Source organism: Camarhynchus parvulus, chromosome 1 (assembly GCF_901933205.1).
Source record: "Camarhynchus parvulus chromosome 1, STF_HiC, whole genome shotgun sequence".
Lineage (NCBI taxonomy): Eukaryota > Metazoa > Chordata > Aves > Passeriformes > Thraupidae > Camarhynchus > Camarhynchus parvulus.
In genome coordinates, this window is record NC_044571.1 from 4237477 (window position 1) to 4256633 (window position 19157).

General features: G+C 43.2%; 1 protein-coding gene across 3 annotated transcripts in view; it reads right to left on the bottom strand.

Moving 5' to 3' along the window:
• The window catches only part of DSCAM (DS cell adhesion molecule), a 471606-nt gene extending 462882 nt beyond the window's left edge, over window positions 1–8724 (bottom strand). For all 3 annotated transcript variants that reach the window (XM_030957750.1, XM_030957759.1, XM_030957769.1), the window contains exon 1: window positions 8663–8724. In XM_030957750.1, the coding sequence (XP_030813610.1) occupies window positions 8663–8705 (43 nt within the window). In that variant the 5' untranslated portion in view covers window positions 8706–8724. The remainder of the gene's footprint in view (window positions 1–8662) is intronic.
• Window positions 8725–19157: the final 10433 nt, after the last annotated feature.

Sequence of the window (19157 nt, forward strand, 5' to 3'; positions counted from 1 at the left end):
CAGAGCCTCCTGCTGTCCCCCAGGGACTCATGCCCTGTGAATATCCTCCCTCTTCTCCCCACACCTTCCATCACTGGCTGGATACCAGTGCACTTCCAACTCACCCCTTTCACTTCCTTTACCCTCCCCACTAAAAGTTATGTTTGTGCCCCCATCCCTCCCTCTCCCCTAAGCATTCATTCTGCATTTTATAGATAAATACTTACCAAAAAAAAATTGAGAGCAAAAAGCTTCAGCCACAGCTGACACAACAAAAACCATGGTAATCATCACCTAGCACTCAGGTTCCATAGTGGGATGAACCTCACTGCCTGTGCTTGAAATGATGAAAAATGAAAATCTGGTTTCTAGGGCCCCTGCAGAACAGGGCTGTGGAAAAGGTTGTCATTGTGGAAGAGAAACCTTGAGGTCATGCAACAAAATTAGAAAGAAAGACGCAAAGGAAAGCTCCCTAAATAAATACAGCTAAAAGCATAAAGTATAATGCAAATATTACTGTAGACATTTGAAAATCACTTAACTATGCAAAAAGCTCTCTACGTTGGATGTCTGCAAACATAACTGGAGAACTTCTGTTTCACTGACAGCTTCCCAAATTACTTCCTTTGTATCATGACACAGCAAACACTTTGCTTTGCACTTCACAAGTGCAGTTGCAGCACAAATTATGGTTTACTTGCCTAGAAATAATATGTGAACTGGCTTTTAAACTGCCCCACAGAGAAGCCGCTTAATGAGAGGAAAAAATTCGGGTGGACAATGTGTAATGTGGATGGTGAACCACTTTGCAGTTTAAACTGAGGTCCACCTAAAGCCTATTTTGCTTGAATGACATTTTTTTTCAGCAAGATCCCATTCTAGGGACATCTGAATCTGCTTTTCATAACAAAAAGGACTTTGTCAAGGACTTGTTCTGTCCTTAGCTCAAGCCAGGAGCATTCTAACACTTGTCACATGCTCACCTCATAATTAGTAAGTGACTGACTCTATGCACTCACAGTATTTTCCTGAGTCAGGGCCAAAGTTCCTAATAAAACTCACACAAAAAACCCCAAAGACTTCAGAAGGTAATACCACAAAACAAAAATAAACAAAAAAACCCCAAAACACAATGGTTTCTGATAGAAAAACAATTGCACAGGAGAATTCAACAGAAGCCAGAGCTTGCACTTTATGCATCACCTTTCCATGGCCTGGGGAAAACAGCAACCAAGTAGATTTGGGTGCACTCAAATCCTGCCATGACAGCAGTGGGTGGAACATGGGTTCCTCCAAGCCTGCACATTCCAGCATCCCCAAAACTCTTCCCAGCTAGAACAGGAGCCAGCTTAACCAAAAACTACACTTCAAAGACTGACATTTGTCATTTGAACTCCACACTAACTACCAAACCTCTAGAAAACGTTACTGAACAAGTTGCTATCATGGGGATAAAGAGGAAGAGCAGGGAGCAAGCTCTTCCACAAATTCCTGAATTCCATTTTGGCACCCAAAACCTGGAGCCACTGGGGGCTGCCACTCTGCAAGGCTGAGAGACGAACGCCCCGAGCCTGCAGGCTCAGCATGAGCCGCTCCATTCGCAAAACCACACGAGAGGATTTCACACCAACAGATATTTATATAGACACAGCAACCCCACAATCTTATCTACAGAATCACTGTGAGTAGATTATGGAGATAGGCAACTATTTGCAGCTACAGTGCAGTATAATTATATTCTGGCTGCGTTGAAATAGTCCCGGTCATTTCAAGAATATTATTCGGATATTCTTAAAACACTGCAGGGCTCCCCAAAGTTACTGCAACAATTTAGATGGCAGAAAGTTACTGAGAATAATTTTTAGCCTAGTGCAAAACATAGACCTTAAGCCACAAATTTTCTGCATGGGATTACAGTGTAATTAATTGGAAGAAAATAGCATCAAGCACACTTGGACAGCAAAGCAAGCGCCAGATTTTCCATACACGGTAGTTTTTAAGCAATTATAAGCTATGCAGATTTACATATGTAAATGTGCAGAAATATATACACTTATTTTAAAATCTCAGAAGGAGCTGTATCCCTGACAAATTACACTGAGAGCCACACGAGCAGGATCTCCAAGAGAATACCTGGAGAGGCACCAGGCAGAGAATTCCTCAGGTGATGCCTGTGTGTGCCCTTGTCTCTGCCACGTGGCTGTGCAGCAGAGAGCTATTTTCAGCAGTGCTCTTGGGCTGCCCCATAGCCCAAACTCCTGCATTTCTGAGGGAAATGTCCTTCTGGAAGCTTCAGCAGGAGCACAGCAGTGATGCAGCTCGGGCTGCTGCCTCCCTCGGTGCTGAGGGAGCTCCAGGGAGCCTGGTGTTTAGGATGGAGGTGACTCTCCTTCCCAGAGCCTTTGCATTTAAAAATGGCTTGCTATAAATAGGATTGCTGGCTCACTCTTAAGTCTTACTCCCTGCCTTCTGAGTAAAAATAGCTTAAACAGGGATGCTGGGAAGACTTGCTAATCTCTGTCAGCCTGTCTGTCCATCCACCTGCCTTGCTTTCCTTCCTCAAAACGGATCATAGCATTTGTTGCCCACTCCACTGTGAAAGGTATTTACTGACACACCCTACTTTTTCTTTTTCTGATGAGTAACTCAATGCTCTGATGGGGAAAAAAAATACTTATGAGGTAATAAGAATTTTTTTTTTGTGAATGGCAGTATCCAAAGACAAGCAATGACAAAAAAAAACTCCCAGTGCCAACAAACACCTGAGGAATCAGTGGCTTGTTCTTGAAAATGTTCTCTTCAGTGCTCTAAAATATTGAGCTGTGAAAGGCTTTTATTATTGAATACTTCCCATTTTGTGTTATTTTATTTTCAAAACCGCCAATTGTTTGATGAAATGTTTTTAAGGGGCAGGGAGGTGAAGACTGAGAAGATAAAGCTTCGTTTGAAGAATTGCAATTTCAGATCTTAATTTCATTGATTTAATAACAGTTTAAAGGAAAAGAAAGTGGTGATTAAATAAGATCATGAAATAAAATATACTGTGAAACAAGTAATTTAACTGCAGACACCTACACATTCACCTTGACATAATTAAGTATTCTGATGTATGTTGCAGACCTATGTTGGTTAAATGGATTGTTGTAGGATATTTAGAGTTTCAATGACTCAAAAGAAATAACACATTAAAAATGTCAAAAAATGTACCTTAGAATAAAAGATGAATAAAAATTTTTACTCCCAGCTTCAATTTTTAAAGTAGAAGATGGAATTTGTCCTTCCTACTGCAAACCTCAAAGACTGCAAGACCAAGAGATTGATAAATGGCATGTGCCAAAAAAATTCAAAGGCTAAATGAGTGGTGTGTTCAAACAGGCCTTGATCCTACACATATCTTAACTTTTTAATTAGAGTAAACTTGGTGAAGAAAACAAAAAAGTCTATATATTTTGCTCCTCAATCCTTTGCCCTGACCTCCCACCCCCAGAAAGATGGTTCACTTTGTTGCTTTCTGCTTTTTTTGTCATTCCAATTGTTAATAAAAAAATTATTTTTTATATATATATAAAAAATATATATATATAAAAATATATATATATAAATTATAATTATAATGTAAATAGAGGAGATTATTTCCACACCCCAAGCAACCCCCTCGCCTGAGAGGGCAGCATAGTTAAGTCTCTTATTCAGGTAAAGACACAAAAAGTGAGGCCCAACCTGAGCCCAGCTCAGAGACTTGCACAACGCATGAGCTGGAGGAACTTTCTGGATGAGCTAATCACCAAAACCCATGAGATTTTCCCAAATAATTCAAATTATCAGTGCGTTCTGTGACAAAAGTTTACTCAAGAACAAACAAAATTAAAATCAATTTCTAAACTTTTCCAGATGCAGCAGCACTGAGGAAATTCCACCGAAATACATCCCAAATTCTGTTTTCATTTCAGGGCTCCTCACATCAAGAGAGCCCTGGAGGGGCTGGAGCGTGTCCAGGGCAGGGGACAGAGCTGGGAAGGGGCTGGAGCCCCAGGAGGGGCTGAGCCTGGAGCAAAGGAGGCTCAGGGGGACCTTCTCACTCTCCAAAACTCCATGAGAGAAGAGTGGAGCCAGGTGGGGGTCAAGATATTTTCACCATGTAACAAGGGATAGGATGAGAGGAAATGGCCTCAAGTTGCACCAGGCAGGTTTAGATTGGATATGAGGAAAAATTTCTTGATGGGGAGGGTTTTCCAGCCTTGGAACAGTCACTCATCCCTGGAGGGATTTGGAAGAGCTGCAGATGTGGCACTTGGGGACAGGGGTTAGTGCTGGACTTGGCAGTGCTGGGAGAGCAGTTGGGCACAAAGGTCTTTTCCAATCCTGTGGTTGTATGAAATCACAGTGCAGAGCTGAGAGCTGCAATAAAGCCCTATTTAAGGTGGTTTAGAGGTTTGTTTTTACAACTTGCAGAAAACAACTTCTCTTTGAACCACTCCCAAAAACACCTTCACTGTCACACACATCTGCTGCCCAGCGCTACGGGAAGAAGATGCAGCATCCACCGGTTTTTAGTCACCTTTGCAAGAAAAACACAGGCAAAATGCCTCTTTGAGCTGGCTCTGTGTGCTCCTACAGCTGAGGAAGACACAGATTCTGTGGTTTGCTGCCCACTAGTGTCCTGTGGCTCCAGCTCCAGCACAGCCACTGCCCACACCACGGCAGGAAAAGCCCTGGAGAGCCCCAGCAGCTGGGGGAGCAGCACACCCCGAGCACAGGAGGAACAGAGACAGATATCCCCATGACCTCTGACTGCCCAGCAATAACAGTTTTTCTCCCCTTGGCATTTGGTGATTAATTAACAGCTATTCATAGCTCGGGTAACACTGGATTACAAACACCCTGAGCTGTGCTGTGCCATCCACACACAAGCACCAAGCTGAATGCTTCCTGCACATCCATTCAACTTCCCGAGGTGAGGGTCTGGATACACAATTCCACACAAGCTGTGCATGTATCTCACTATGTTTCCACTGCTCTTTTGCTGGGATGTTGCATCCCCAGCACTGAGAATCACCATTTTCTTGGGGGAGGCTCAGCCCCACCATCGCTCTGGCTCCTCATCCTCCAGCCTAACCCCTGCTCTCAGCTCAGTGTGATCCTTCTCCATCTTCCAAAACGCTGCTAAAACCCACATTGATAGATGTACGGCAGGGAGAGGATTCAAACAGGAAATCATTTTAATGGAAATGTATTTTTAGTGTCATCTGTGCTGTATTGGTGCCTCCCGATGCTCGATTGATTTCAGCAGAGCATCTGTGGGCAACGGGCATGTAAGAAATGCAGCCTGAGAGAAGCCTGGAAATGGGTTCAGCACATCCACAGCAGACACTGAGTGTCACTGAAAGATCCTCCTTTCTGAAAGCACCACCTGAACTAGCTTGATCACAGGCAGGATTTTGAAGGAGGCAATTCTCCCCTCAGAGCCTCCCCTGCCTTCTCTCCCTGTAATTAGTGAAATGCCCCATTGCTAATTACGACCAAGCTACTTCTGCTGCTCATTCTGCAATACTCAGGCAGAGTAACAGAGAAGGTGGTGCAGATAGAGTAACCCTGAAAGGCAACTCAAAAGCCTTGCTCAGGATTAGAACTGCATGACTCAGGCTTTCAAGGTAGTGAATTCAGCTGCAGAGCTCCCACTGATGTCTATATCATCCCACGCACTTTCCAGGGCTGCAGTGCATTCATGGTTAATAGTTAGCTGTATTCTTAAAGAACTCACAGCAACCGGAGTTTAAAACCCTCACAAAATACATAAACTTTAACCAGGTATTTGGGGAGGTTTTTGTTTCAGGCTTCAGAAATACTAATTGGATGGAAGAGCGTGTCAGTACTTTATTGTCCCCAGAAGGAAGCTATTTCACAAACATAAAGCCTTCCCAGTGACACTGCTCATATCTAATTTGACAAAATGTATTTGTGCTGAGTGACTGTAGGGAAATATGGGGGCCAACCTTGTTATTGTTATTCAAATGGTTCCCATTATCTCCAACAGAAATTAAGCCCAAGACTACAAGTGCAGAGTTAAACCTATGGGTTTATTTTTAACCGATTTCTCCCCTCAGAAATAAAAAGAAAAAAAAAAGGAAAAAAAAAACCAAATCAAAACCAACATGAACAATCTTACACATTTTTAAGTTAAAATCACACAGTGGAAAACCATTTATACCTGTGCTGGTATTTTAAGCAAACATGGTGTGGTTCCATAAGGGGTTAGAAAAGGCAATGGCAGAAGCCAAGCAGAAACCTGTCCCCCCCTCACCAGATACACTCATAAAAGAGCCCTGCCTGTCACACAATGGAATTCAGATGGAGTTATAGATAGAATAATGAAAATAAATGTGTACGTGACATATCTATTTATATATGCAGTCATTTCCTTCAAAGAGATACATATCTGATATGACACTGCATTAAAATCTGAAGTCCTTTAAAAATATTATTCTCCGACTCTTGACTCTGATAAAATGGTCCTAATAAGTCCTAATAAGTGTTACCAATGGATAAAACTATCTTATCCAGTCTTAGCATGAGGGTAGGTGCCATTTTCTTCTATGATTTCCCTTAAGAAGACCTAAAAATCTGCATTTTGACATCAAGTATGATGCCAAAAACAAACAGACTTTTTAAGTTGCAAAGAATCATTGAACCACCCACTACATGTTTTCACAATGCTCACATCTTGGAATCTTGGAATATTACTGTACACAAAACCATTTAATTTTAGTGCCCCTGGAGTCACAAATGTACAGATGTTGCTGTGTGGCAGCACAGAATCCATGCAGATGCATCTATCACGTACACATTACACACTTTGGGAGACAAATTCAGGTTTGACTGTGATCCAAAAACACATGGAAACTGAAAGTGAAATTACTGCTGACTTCATAGATCAAGGAATAAATGGAAGTGATTTTCAAGGTACTTCGACTTCATAAAGCAAAAATCATTGTGTTCTTCAAAAAACCCTTGCAAGGAGAACTAACTAGGATAGAACATAGAATTTATAGCATCAGTACAGTAAAAAAAAATCTGCTTTTTTTTTCTTTTAAAATATGATTTCTGGAGAGAACCAGGGTTCATTTCTATGCAAATCTAGTTTTAAATGAATAGCCCTGGTCAGAGCGCACTTCCAGGCTGATTCTTTCTGTCCTATTAACAGCAAATCTCGCCCTCCAAGGTATCTGGCTGGAGAGGACAGAGAGAAAGGCACAGTGCTGCTGCCTGTCAAAAATAAATAAATAAATAGATAATTTCTTAATGTTAAAACTTGTTGCAGTTTCCTTACTGCCAAAAGAAATGCAAAAAAAAATATTTCCAAGTTTACACTTTGGGGGATTTCAATCCTCTCGTATTCTGAGGCACGCAGAAGACAAAAAATGCTTTTAAGGTCGCTCTAAATCCACACATTTAAGATTCACCTCCTGATTTCTGCCCTCCCCAGTGCTTCACACTGGACCAGCCATGCCTGTCAGTGCATTTTCTCATCCAGTGTCTACTTAAGAAGATGTGAAGGCACCCTCATCCAGCATTCATCCCTCACCCTCCGCCAGAGGTTCAATTATTTCCATCCTTCAGGAATCCTCACACTTTGCCCTGTGCTCCTCTCTCATTCATTCCACACAAGGAATCTTTTCCCTGCTCTACCTGCTTTGCCTATTTCGAGAATTGTGTGTTTAATCTGATTTATCTGGCAGGGTGAAAAGCATTTCAGGCAATGTTACATTCTCAGATCGGAGGAGGCAGTGCAATAGAATAGCTGGCACCCCAGAATAATTTGTTTTCTGTCCTTAAAACTGCAATGCTAAACGTGCATTTTTAATAAAACTTAAGCAATTTAAGCATATTTTTACACATGCCATGGTTTTCAATCAAATATATCTGAATGTTCCAAAATACCCCAACCCACTATTAAAAACGCACAGAAACTGCAATAAATGTTTGTCAGTCAAAGAGTTGGCAGAAGGAAAAAAAAAAATTAAGAATAACAGGTTTACCCTTATTCTATCCCCACTCTAATTTCCCTTCCTAACTTTATAATTGACTAAAAGTCTTCAACATTTCCAGATGATGTAATGCTTATCCGTGCATATTTTTACATAAATGAGTGAGGAAAAAAAAAATCGGAACAGGTACCTTCACGGAGAAATGATGAAAGTTAAATAAATTTCAAAATACTACTTCTTAAATATATGTAAAAAAACGTAAGGTGAAAGCAGAGGGCGAATAAAAAAAACAACAAAAAAAAAAGATGCGAAAGATAGCAATATCTCAACGCGACCGCTTAGGATGAAAGCCCTTCAAACCATCCCCGTGTGCTCTGACGGATTTCTACGGCACTTGGCAAAAATTCGGTACTTTTCCAGATGAGAAAGAAAAGAAAGAAAAAGCGCCTCTCTGCCTCCTCGCCTCTGCAAGCACCGTCTCATTCCGAAGGAGGCAGGCACGGAGGTTCCGGGCTGTCACTTTGCGAGGTGAGCGACTTTAAGCGATCACGGCGCTCTCGCTCCTCGCCCTTCTCCCCGCAGCCGGCGCGACGCTCCCGGCACAAAAGCCACCACCGCGACCCGCTCTCCCCTTCCCGGCCGCCAGAAGAAGGGGAAGGATGGGGGACAAGGGAAGGGATGCCCGCGGCGGGGCTCACCATGCGAGATGCTGTGGAGCAAGGCGACGGCCAACATCCACATGCCCCCGCCGCTCCCCCGCTCCCCGCTCCGGGCTCGCCCTCGCCCGCCGCGCCCACGGCCGGGCCGGAGCTGGCAGGCAGCGCGCACCGGGTCCGGCCGCCGCCTGGCTCGGCTGGTGGCTGCTCGGAGCCTGCGGGGCCGCTCGTCCGCCCAGCGAGCGCTCAGCCCCGCCTGCAGCCCCGCGGCTCCGCCGACACTCGCCCGGCGCTCGGGCGGGGGAAGAGGCGGCCGGCGGCGGGGGCGGGGGGCGGGAGCGCGGCGGGGCCCAGGTGTGTCCTTGGCTCGGGGAGGCGCCCGCAGGGCGGCGGGGGCAGGGCCACAGGTGACAAAATCCTCCGGCGCGGCCACACCAGCATCCCCGGCGGCAGCAGCGGCGGCCGGCACCGAGCCGCGGCGAGCCGGCTCCTCGCACGCCTCCTCCTCCTCTTCCTCTTCTTCCTCCTGCTGCTGCTGCTGCTGCTGCTCCTCACACGGCTCCCCTCGGCCCGGCGGCAGGCGGGCGGGCAGGCGGGCACATCTTCCTTCCTTCCCTGCTTCCTTGCTTCTTCCCTCTCTCTGCTCCCCTCCTGGCTCGCTCTCGGCAGCTCGGAGCGCTCTGAGCCCGCTGCTCACCTCCCCTGGCTCCCGGCGCGGCGCAGGGACCAGCGCTAACCTCAGCCCTCCGCAGTCTTAAAGCACCACCAGGTCCGCACAGTGGAAAAACCCAAGACCAATAGAAGAAGGCAGCAGAATTTGCAGCCTCTCAATAGTTGGCTGAACTGCGGCCGTTTGGCATCAGCTGAGTTGTATATGACTAATGTGTTGACAAGTCGTGTGGGGGGACTGGAGGAGGGGGCCCTTCTAGAAGGTCACAGCCCAGACAGGCGAGTGCATCAAATAATTGGCTGGGATTCTGTGCACCACTGAAGGAAAATACATACACACACACACATCTTGCAGTGCTTACACAGGTCCAGATACTATTTGGCCTTTCATCTGCGTCTCTTTCTGTGCTGAGACATTTTTTTCCTCCTGTAGTGAAAGAGTAAATTACAGTCTCTCTAACTAAAAGCAATTTCTGAGCCTATTCTTTCTTTGCATCTGTGATGTGAAGGTTGGTCTGAAAAGGAAAAAAGAAAGAAAAAAGGGGGAAAAACATTAAATGAAGACAGCTAAAAAAAAATCAATATTGTGAAATACATAACAGCATTAGGGCAACTCTGGATTTAAGCTGTAAGATGAAAAGCAAACACAACAAAGCAATAAGGAATCTCAACCTGCAGAATCCCCAGTGTGCTACCAACAGGATGACTTCACGTTTGGGGGACGATACTTTTTTAAGGAAATGCTTTATAGCAGCAGACATTGCCCTGCTGCCAACACCCTGCCTTGTGCACTGCAATGAAATCCAGGAAAGGACGTCCCCCAGAAAGACATTGGGATGGACATCTGCAGGAAGCTCAGCAGCAGCAGAACTGGGCAGGGAAGGAGATTTGCCTGGGGATTTTTCTGAAGCCCTAGAGGACAGATGAGAATACACCCCTGAGGTGTTGTATAAGGCCCTTCTTTCTAATTCTTGACAAAACCAAACAGTGAAAGCCATCAGGAGAGAGCTCAGTTCCCTGCATCCCATCTGGGCTGGGCTATCAGCCAGGAGAGACTGAAGCCTTGAAGGGAAAGCAGGAGAGATGAGACCAATATTGGGCAGGGAGTCATGGCTGCATTTAAGAAAAAAGATGTGGGCAACCAGGGAAGCTCTTGAGGGGAAAATAAAATCTGATGCTGTAAAACAAAAATTAAAGAGAGAGAAGTGCAAATATCTTGGCGGAGAATAAAAAAATAAAAAAAAGAAAGAAAGAAAGAAAGAAAAAGAGAGAAATTTGGTTTTATTGGGAGTGAAGTTCTGTTAAAAATAACAAAACTTTAATCTGTTTAGAAGAGAGCTGGTGACTAGCAGAAATGTTTAAGTATAGATTTGAGAGCATTTGGGAGAAGTTCATGACAGATTTGTTCAGGCAGCTCTTTCAGAATTGCTGTGTTTCCTCTTCTGAAGCCCGAAACATGTTTAGGGCTTAAGAGATACAATGTTCTAGACATTCTACAATGACAGAATAAATAAACCTCCTTCCTATACATTTCTACCTCCTTTACTCATCTACATAACTCTGGTAGCCCTTGGCAAATTTCAGCTTCCTGTAGAACTGTCTCAAACAAGCTTGTGTGCATTTCAGTTCATTTAAAACAACCACAGCAGCTGCAAAGTAAAAGAATAAATCTTTAATTTATTCTTCAGTGGCACCAAAAGGCAAAGCAACCAACTTCCAGAGGATATTTAACATTTTTTAACAGAATCCAAACAACTAGGCAGCATAATCCTTGTCCCGAGCTGGGTTTAAGGAGGGGAGGAGGAAGGCAGGATGCAATTTTGCATGAGAGCAGGGTTCACTGGTCCTGCTGCTCAGGGAATGACTTGGCTGAAACTAAAATTCAACAATCTGTCAAAGTGGAGAAAGAAGGCTATACGATAACTTCCACGCAAAGTACATGACATCAGTCAGGATGCTGCTTTTCAAGTCTGGAAAATCAAGCATGATCAGGCTTCAGCTGCAATCAAGGCTACTCAAGGTCATGAAGGAGAATCCCCATTTATGGTTTTTTGTCTTTGTTTGTTTGATTAAAATACAATCAAGTGGCTGGAAATTACTTAGTTCTTCCTAAAACAAATTCAGTGATTTTCCAGCAAAGTATCTCAATTAAACTCTGCGTATAACTGTATCTTCTCTGGAAAAAAAAAATGCTTTTGAAGTTTTTGTTTTAATTGTAAGGATCAAAAATCTTAAAATAGTCTCAAATTCTTAATCTGGGTTTAGACCATCTACTGGTTGACTGCATTGGGTTGACCATCCTTGCTTTCTGCACCTACCACACAGCTTGATGAGGAAGATCTCCTGAAGTTAAGAGACATAGCAACAATTCAAATCAGCTGATGATCACCCTGAATGCATTTCAGGCAACTTTTCATGTCACACTGTGCTGCAGGAGGCACAAGGAGAAGATTTTCTATTAGGACCTCACTGAAACCCTAAAGAGTTTGAGCCATCTGGTTCCAATGGGATATCTAGAGCACCAAACATTTTTCTCACAGTTCTGGCCTCGCATATTCCAGTTCTCCCCCAAGCCACCAGCATGAAGAACATGGAGAAACATCACCAGCATGACCAGTCTGACCAATCCCACCCAGTCATCAGCTTGCAGTTGAAATATCTCCACTGAAAACCACGGGAAGGGTTAAACGGTGGGGTCTGCACACCAATTTTGCAATGCACCTGCATCATATCCTCACCTTAAGTAAGCAAACACACAAGGAATGACCACAGCAGACCAACACAAATAAGAGCTGCCTCGTGGAAAGCCTTTGTAAAAATGAAGTTGAAAATTAAGGATCCAAGTGGTTGAATGTTTTCACATCCCCACATTGGAAGATGATGTATCTGTTGGATGACAGATATAACCTACAACCAGTTTTGCAGGGAAATTTTTTCTTCAAAGAAAAAGATAAAGTAGTCTGTCTACAATAAGTCTGCATTGATTGGGACTTTAAAAAAAAAGACCCAAAAGAATCTTCCAAGGAGCAGCAGCTCCTTGTAATTGGTAATTGGTTCTATTCAGATCTTGGATGGTTTCATAGGCTTTGGGCTTTAGGGAACTCAGTCAAATATCTGCCATTGAAGCATTCAGCTATTCAAACAGAGCCCCTCATTGTCATTCAAAATGCAAAAAACTCATTTGCGATTTCAGCTTTGAAAGTGATTTTAAAAGCACCTGAAGGAAGAAAGAATGGGAGGGAAGTAGAGAGGAAGTGAAGGGAAAGCGTGGTGAGAGAGGAAGTTCTCAACAGTCAGAAGACCTGGGGAAAAGAAAAGATAAAAAATGAACATGCCTGAAATCAGAATCTAAGTGAATGATCAGCCCAGTTTCTGGGAGAGATGACACCTTGGCTCAGTCATCCCTCAGTTTCTAAATCATTCTGTCTCTCCTCATTACTGACCTCTTTCCCTGTCTGGAGTTTTCTTTGCTATTTTCTTGCAGTATAGCAATTTGAAAGGAAAATAGGAGTTATTATCTTGTACACTAGGTAAAGATAAGCACAGAGGGCTATAACTAAGAAAAATCAGTTCTACATTAAGTCATGATTTTCATTTGAATAAGATTCAGAAATTTTTCAGTTCTGCTAAGAAAGGAATTGTAGTCCCAGTCAGTTTAAAAACAAAACCAAAGAAAGCACATACCCCTCTGAGATAACAACAATAAAGAAACAAAACATGGAATCTCTCAGGAAGCACTTTTCTATCCCTTTTAAATGAAAATATGCAAAGAATTTGTGAATATTTGGGTGAAATATAGTCCAAAGCATTCGAATCTCGATCTTCTGAACCAAACTGGGAAATATTCTCCATCTTCTCTCTGATTCATATCTGTTTTAAAGATGACAAGTTTGAACCACTCTTCCCCAGATTTTCAGGTAAACTAAAGCTTTGTCACTGCACCCATAATAAAGGAACATAAACTCAAAGAGGGATAAAAGGACCAGGGGCTAAGAAGGGAAGAGGAGCAGAAGTGGGAAAGCTTTTTAGTAGCTTCCATCACTCTGGAAACAGGAGAATCAAAAGCCTTGTGAGAACAGGTTTTCCTCAGAAGACTTCATGCCTGATTTGATACTGGAAAGATTCAGATAAATGTTGAATGCTTGTCAAAACCAATCGCTAAACCTTCTGATATTCACTGGCTACCAAGCCTAATGCTCATATCTATAAGCTCACAGTCAGCCATTTTTTATCAGGACAAGCTGCAAAAATTAAATATTTTCCATGAGACACTCAAGAATGGAAAAGGAATTTCTGGTTCCGTAAGTACCATTAAGAAGATACCAGTTGAAAAGCTCTGTTTGTTACCATGCATCTGGGAATGCTCAGGATGGAGGAACAAAATCTCAATCATCTGCATGCAACTACTTGTGAAAGCATCTGTGCTGCTGATACCTATCTATTCCATCCCAAAAATGCAAGGGAATAACTACAATTGGCTTCATTTGAAGCCATTGACTGCTCCAAGCTGATAATGTGCAGGAATATTGTTATCTGGCAAAAAAATGTGCTCTCTCGCATGACCTGTTCTTGCAGTACACACACAATTAGCCATTCACTCTTGATATGCTCATGAATTAAAGCAGCAGCTTTCAAAACACTCTGGATGGCTTAATACACACCGAGCTTTAAAGCATAAAATAGGGATTTTTTTAATTTATTTTTTTTTTACCCTGCCTGAAGTTACTCTTTTCTGGTGCAGCTCATTCCTGGGGTTCCAGTGGCATCTGGAAGATGAGAACCAGCCAGCTCTCCCCATTAGGTGGTTCTGTGAGCACAGGATCAGTGGGAAAAGGAATTTCCTCTGGATATTTGGTCAGAAGACTGAAGACTTAAGTCAGATGTCTGTGAATTTTTCCAGTTTTTTCAACAACTTGGAGTGGGATTGGTCTCTCTCTCTCTCTCTCTCTCCCAGGTGAGTGTTTATACTCTTATACACATATTAAAGCAATGAATTAATTATGTTCTACTTTAACTTGGCAAGCAAATGGATTGAGACTGGACAGCAGGTTCAGAAATTATTAGAGAGAAGGATGAGAGCAGCTGACAAAGATGTTTCTTAGAAATTCATGCTAGAGTAAGGCATGGAAAAATCCAGTCTGTGGGAAGGATTTTAAAGCCCGTGTATGATTCATGTTTTCTTCAGAGAATAACAGATTTTTCTATTTTGAGCAACATCATCAAAACATAGGGTAGTGATTGTTTTTTTGATGCTGTAGACTTCTCTTTGCATTGCACCTTGCAAACAAACAGAGAAGGTAAGATTCTCACTGCTTAAAAGACTGTCAGCTAGAAGAAAAATATTTCCATTCAGAGGGGAGAAGCCAGGAGAAATATATTCAATTTTTTTTTTTATTAATTTTCACATCTTCATACAGACAAGTTTGTTCCTAACACATGAAATAGGGTAGGGGAGGAGGGTGGCATGTAAAATAGGTAAATAAAAAAGGTGGGGACACAGCTCACAACATTTCAGCCAACTGTCCAGGGTGAAAACGTGGGCTTGAAGAAGGGCAGAGAGGCTTCTCTCAGTGCTAATTGGTTCTCAGAAGGGGAAGTATCATAACATGACACCCCAAGCATTATGGCACTGGAGATTTCCACTGAAAACCTCCAAATAAAGGTGAACTGTACCCCTTTGTGTGTCTGATGTGTGTGCAAAGACAAGACAGTAAATAATTGGCATCAAACAATTGTAATGCCAAGATAGGATGGAATGAATTACAGACACTGAAATCACAGGGACAGCTGTGCCACACTGTACATGTCATAACCTTGCAGCATGACAGGGGTGAGCCAAGAGGACTATTTCATTTCTAAATGTGATTTTCCATTATTTGGGTTAGGTGTCAAAGCGTTTTAGCAACAGATCTAGAACTCCTCTGGGTTTGGATGCAGGCATGTCTAAATACACACAACTGCTTCTCATTGAGAAGAAGTGGTAGGAAAAGAGGAAATTTGAAGGAATATCACAATTTCAACACAGTTTTTAAAAAAATGATGGTTTCAAAGCTCTGCAGACCTCTCTTTAATAATTGTTACAGTGCAATCCATTTAGGGCTGTAATGATGTGGGAAGAAGGTTATCCCTGGTCCTGAGCCAAATACTGATTTTTATTACCTGCTCTGGATGCCAGTGGCTCACGAGGAGTAGCAACCACATAAACAAAACAAGAATTGAGCAGCTGGGAGCCAACACCCCCCTGGCCAGAGTCAATACAAGGAAGGCACCAGGAAGAGCAGAGTTCTCCATGCCTTGGGCAATGCACAGTGTCCTCCACATTCTCATCTTCCTGACTCCCACCTACCTGCAGGCACTGAAGAGGAGATGATATCTGTGCTTGCAGGCTGCTGGGAGCACGTGTGAGCCTGGCTCTGCCCAAGCCTGGTGCAAAGGAGGGGCTGCAGGGGAGCAGCAGCACCGCAGAGCAGCGGTGGAGCAAGGATGCAGGGTTGCCAAGCAACAGCCTACCACGGGAGGGGGGAGGTAAAATGGGATAAAAATGGGATATAAACTGTATTTGGGGCCACAGCAGCCCTCCCATCTGCCTTTCCCCCTGCTTCCATTGAGTTGTGGGTCTGGATTTCACGAGAGGGTTTGGCCACAAGTGTGTCCTGCACCACGAGCTCCTGTTGGCTCCTCCAGGAGGTTGCAGCCTGGAGAACCCCAGGAAATATTTCCTTTGCCAACTTGTTGTCATGGATAATGCAGCAGGAGCTGGAGCAGGCTGCTGTAGGTTCTCCACACAGCCTGCCCCAAGACTTAGGAGCACAGAGTGAAACCAGACCTGCCCCGTTCACACATCTGCAGCAGGGGTGCTCCATCCTTTGTCTCAGAAACACAATCTAGGGGAGATGTTTTCCCTCATACTATTCTGTGCAACAAGTGGAGCCTCTGTGTTTTTCCCATCTAAAGTTCTTGTCCCTGTTCTGTGAGGAAATAAACATTTGAGGGCATGGCATCAGAGGAGACCTTCACAAAGTTTTTAGGCAAGAGACTGAAAGCTTTCAGCCTTCAGCTGCTCTGGTGAAGAGGGGCCAGTTTGAGAGGGGATGGAATAAACAAGAATAAAAACTCCTGACAACTCATGGGGCTGGGCCACAGATGCTGGAAAGACTTTTCTGACCCCAAGCCTCCTCTGCAAGGACAATCTCCCCCCAACCCAGCTCCTCATGTCCCACACCTCAGCTTTCACCAAAGCCAGCTGCTGGCTCCAGCTGTTCCCTGTGCTGCTCTGCCTCCTCCCTGGTGGAAATGAAGGTTTTCAGTTCAACATCAAAAATTATTTGTGACCCTCCTTCTTCTGTTAACCCTTTCTCGCCTGTCCACACTTTAGCCATTAGCACCAACAAATGGTGTTCTTATACACCATTGCACAAAAAAAATTTGCCTTCATGTTGCATTTTCTATAACTTATCATTGTTTATGGACCAAAGAAACAAAAGATTGTGGAGGAAACTGCTCTTGCATTTACTTTTAAATACAGAACATAAGTTTTATCAATGGAAATAGTTCACAGACAAGATGGATATATTATCTGTGGATTTCAAGTGATTAAGTCATGCAGGAAAACACAAAACTTGTCTCTCTTCCATCCATCTATTTTGGTCTCTTTTAATAGACTAAAAAGAGGAGAAAACACATTTAAGAGATGATCCCTCCCACCTTAAAGTGATTGGCCAAGGTAGAACAGAAATCCCACCTTGGAAGTTCCCATTCCTCTCTCTCCAAGTATTATGTGGAGAGGCTGCAGTGAATTGCACCATAAACACTTCAAATTAAGCGAGATGAGCAATGTCCAAAGCAGCCAACTGTTGCTGAGGTTTTAAATAGCAGCAAGCCCACAGGCAAGATTTGAAGGCAGCTAATGGAGATCCCATTTTCTGGGGAGGAAATTCCTCTACAAGAGCAGAAAAGCACTTGCCTGTAAGTCTGGCAAACAAGTGGGATTTCATATGCTGGCTGGAGATGGAAAACAACTCCAATATCTTCATGAGGGAAGTTTGGTAGGGATGTATTATGTAGAATTTCAGCAGCAGAGGAGAATTATGTGGTAGAGAAACAATGGGATATCCTGCCCTGTGAAGGGTTTCAGACTAAAATGAAAACCTGGATAAACATGAGTGACAGCAATACATTGAACTGGTATTAAAGGAAAAAAAAAAATCAAAATTGTCATGTCATCAACTGGTGACAACCCATCTGCAATACTGTGTACCGCTTCTGGTCTCCTCAGACCAAGAAAAACTCAGACACACTGCAGTGAGTCTAGTGAAGAACCACAAAAATAGTTAAAGAATTGGAGAATCTCGCCCATGAGGAGAGGCTGAGAGAGCTGTGATTACTTGGAACGGAGAAGGCTCAAGAGGATCTTAGTAATGAGTAAAAATAGTGGATGGGATGGGGTAAAGAAGCTGTAGCCTGACTCTTCTTGATGGAATTCAATGAACAGAAAAAAGGCAAAACACACAAACGGAAACCACGCAGCTCCATTTAAAGGTATTATTTCATATCTATGTAAATAATGCATTTACTTTTTCAGTGAGGCTAAAAACCACTGGCAGAGGTATCCTACAGAGTATCCATCTTTGGAGTTATTCAAAATTTGACAGGACACAGTCCTGAGCCACCTGGTATGGTAGTTGACCCTGCTTTGGGCAGCAGGGCTGGTCTAGACCTACCAAGGTCAGCCTCATGGATCTGTAGTAAAACCACCAATTTAATTCTCCACAGACTGGTGCTATGCTACTTCTTGTTCATTTCCCTGGGGACTGTTTTTCGGGTTTGGTTGAAGTTTCATTTTGGGTTTTTTTTGTTTTTTTTTAAGTATATCTACCTGTCTCTTCACCACCAACATGTATTTTTAGGTAATGGTGGCTCATTTAGAAAGCCTCCATTTACTAACAGTTGCCACAGTTGGGTTTTCTCTGAGTTGAAGAGCTCATAAAATTTATTGAGTAAAAAGCATCAATATCATCTGTGCAAGAGAAAAAAAGGGCAAATAAAAAGAGTTTTCCTGCCTTCCCTGTAAAGGGCTGCAGTTTAGTGGAGAAGGAAGCAGGTTGAAAATGCATTTCCTCTACTATTTTGGATCATTCTCCCAAAACCACAGGCCAGGCAAACCCCCCAGTGTCTCCCCAGCCCTCAGCACACAGAGTGGGTGGGTGCAGGCCACAGTCACTGCAGGAAGGACTTCAGCACCTGGCACAGAGGGGCAATGTTTGCCTCCAGAGCCATCAGGGAAGCACTTTCCATACATCCTGTTCCTTCCACATGGATCACATCCCTGCTGATTCATCTCTTCCCCATGCAGGCTCTTTGCTCTCTCCCCACCTGGCATTCCTCTCACACTGGATCCCTCCCTGCTCCCATCACTCTCCTGAATATCTGAGTCTTATTTCTGCTATCTCCTTCTTTGAAATGATATGACCACAACACAATGAGCTTTGAGTATTTTTTAGCTGATGGTTAAGACAGAAATCTTAAAAAGGTACACCTGTCTTGCATAACATCTCCTGTCTTTCCTGCACTGTGGAAAAAATAACTCCTTACTATTTCTCCCTGCTATTGTCCAAAACGTGAGTAGGAAAAATAAAGCTATGCTTAATTAGTTACAAGTCAATAAAATAATCAAGAAGATATTCTATCAAAATAGGTTTATTTAAAGGAAAAAAACTCACAGAATATGCTAGATGCTGAGGCCCCAAATTATTGAATTGTACTTTCATATTTAGGTCAAAGTTTAAGGTTGAACAAAGTTAATTGACATAACATCTCTTTTTTGGAAAAAGCTGAATTTAGTACATTTGAAACATTCTGCTGTATGAGT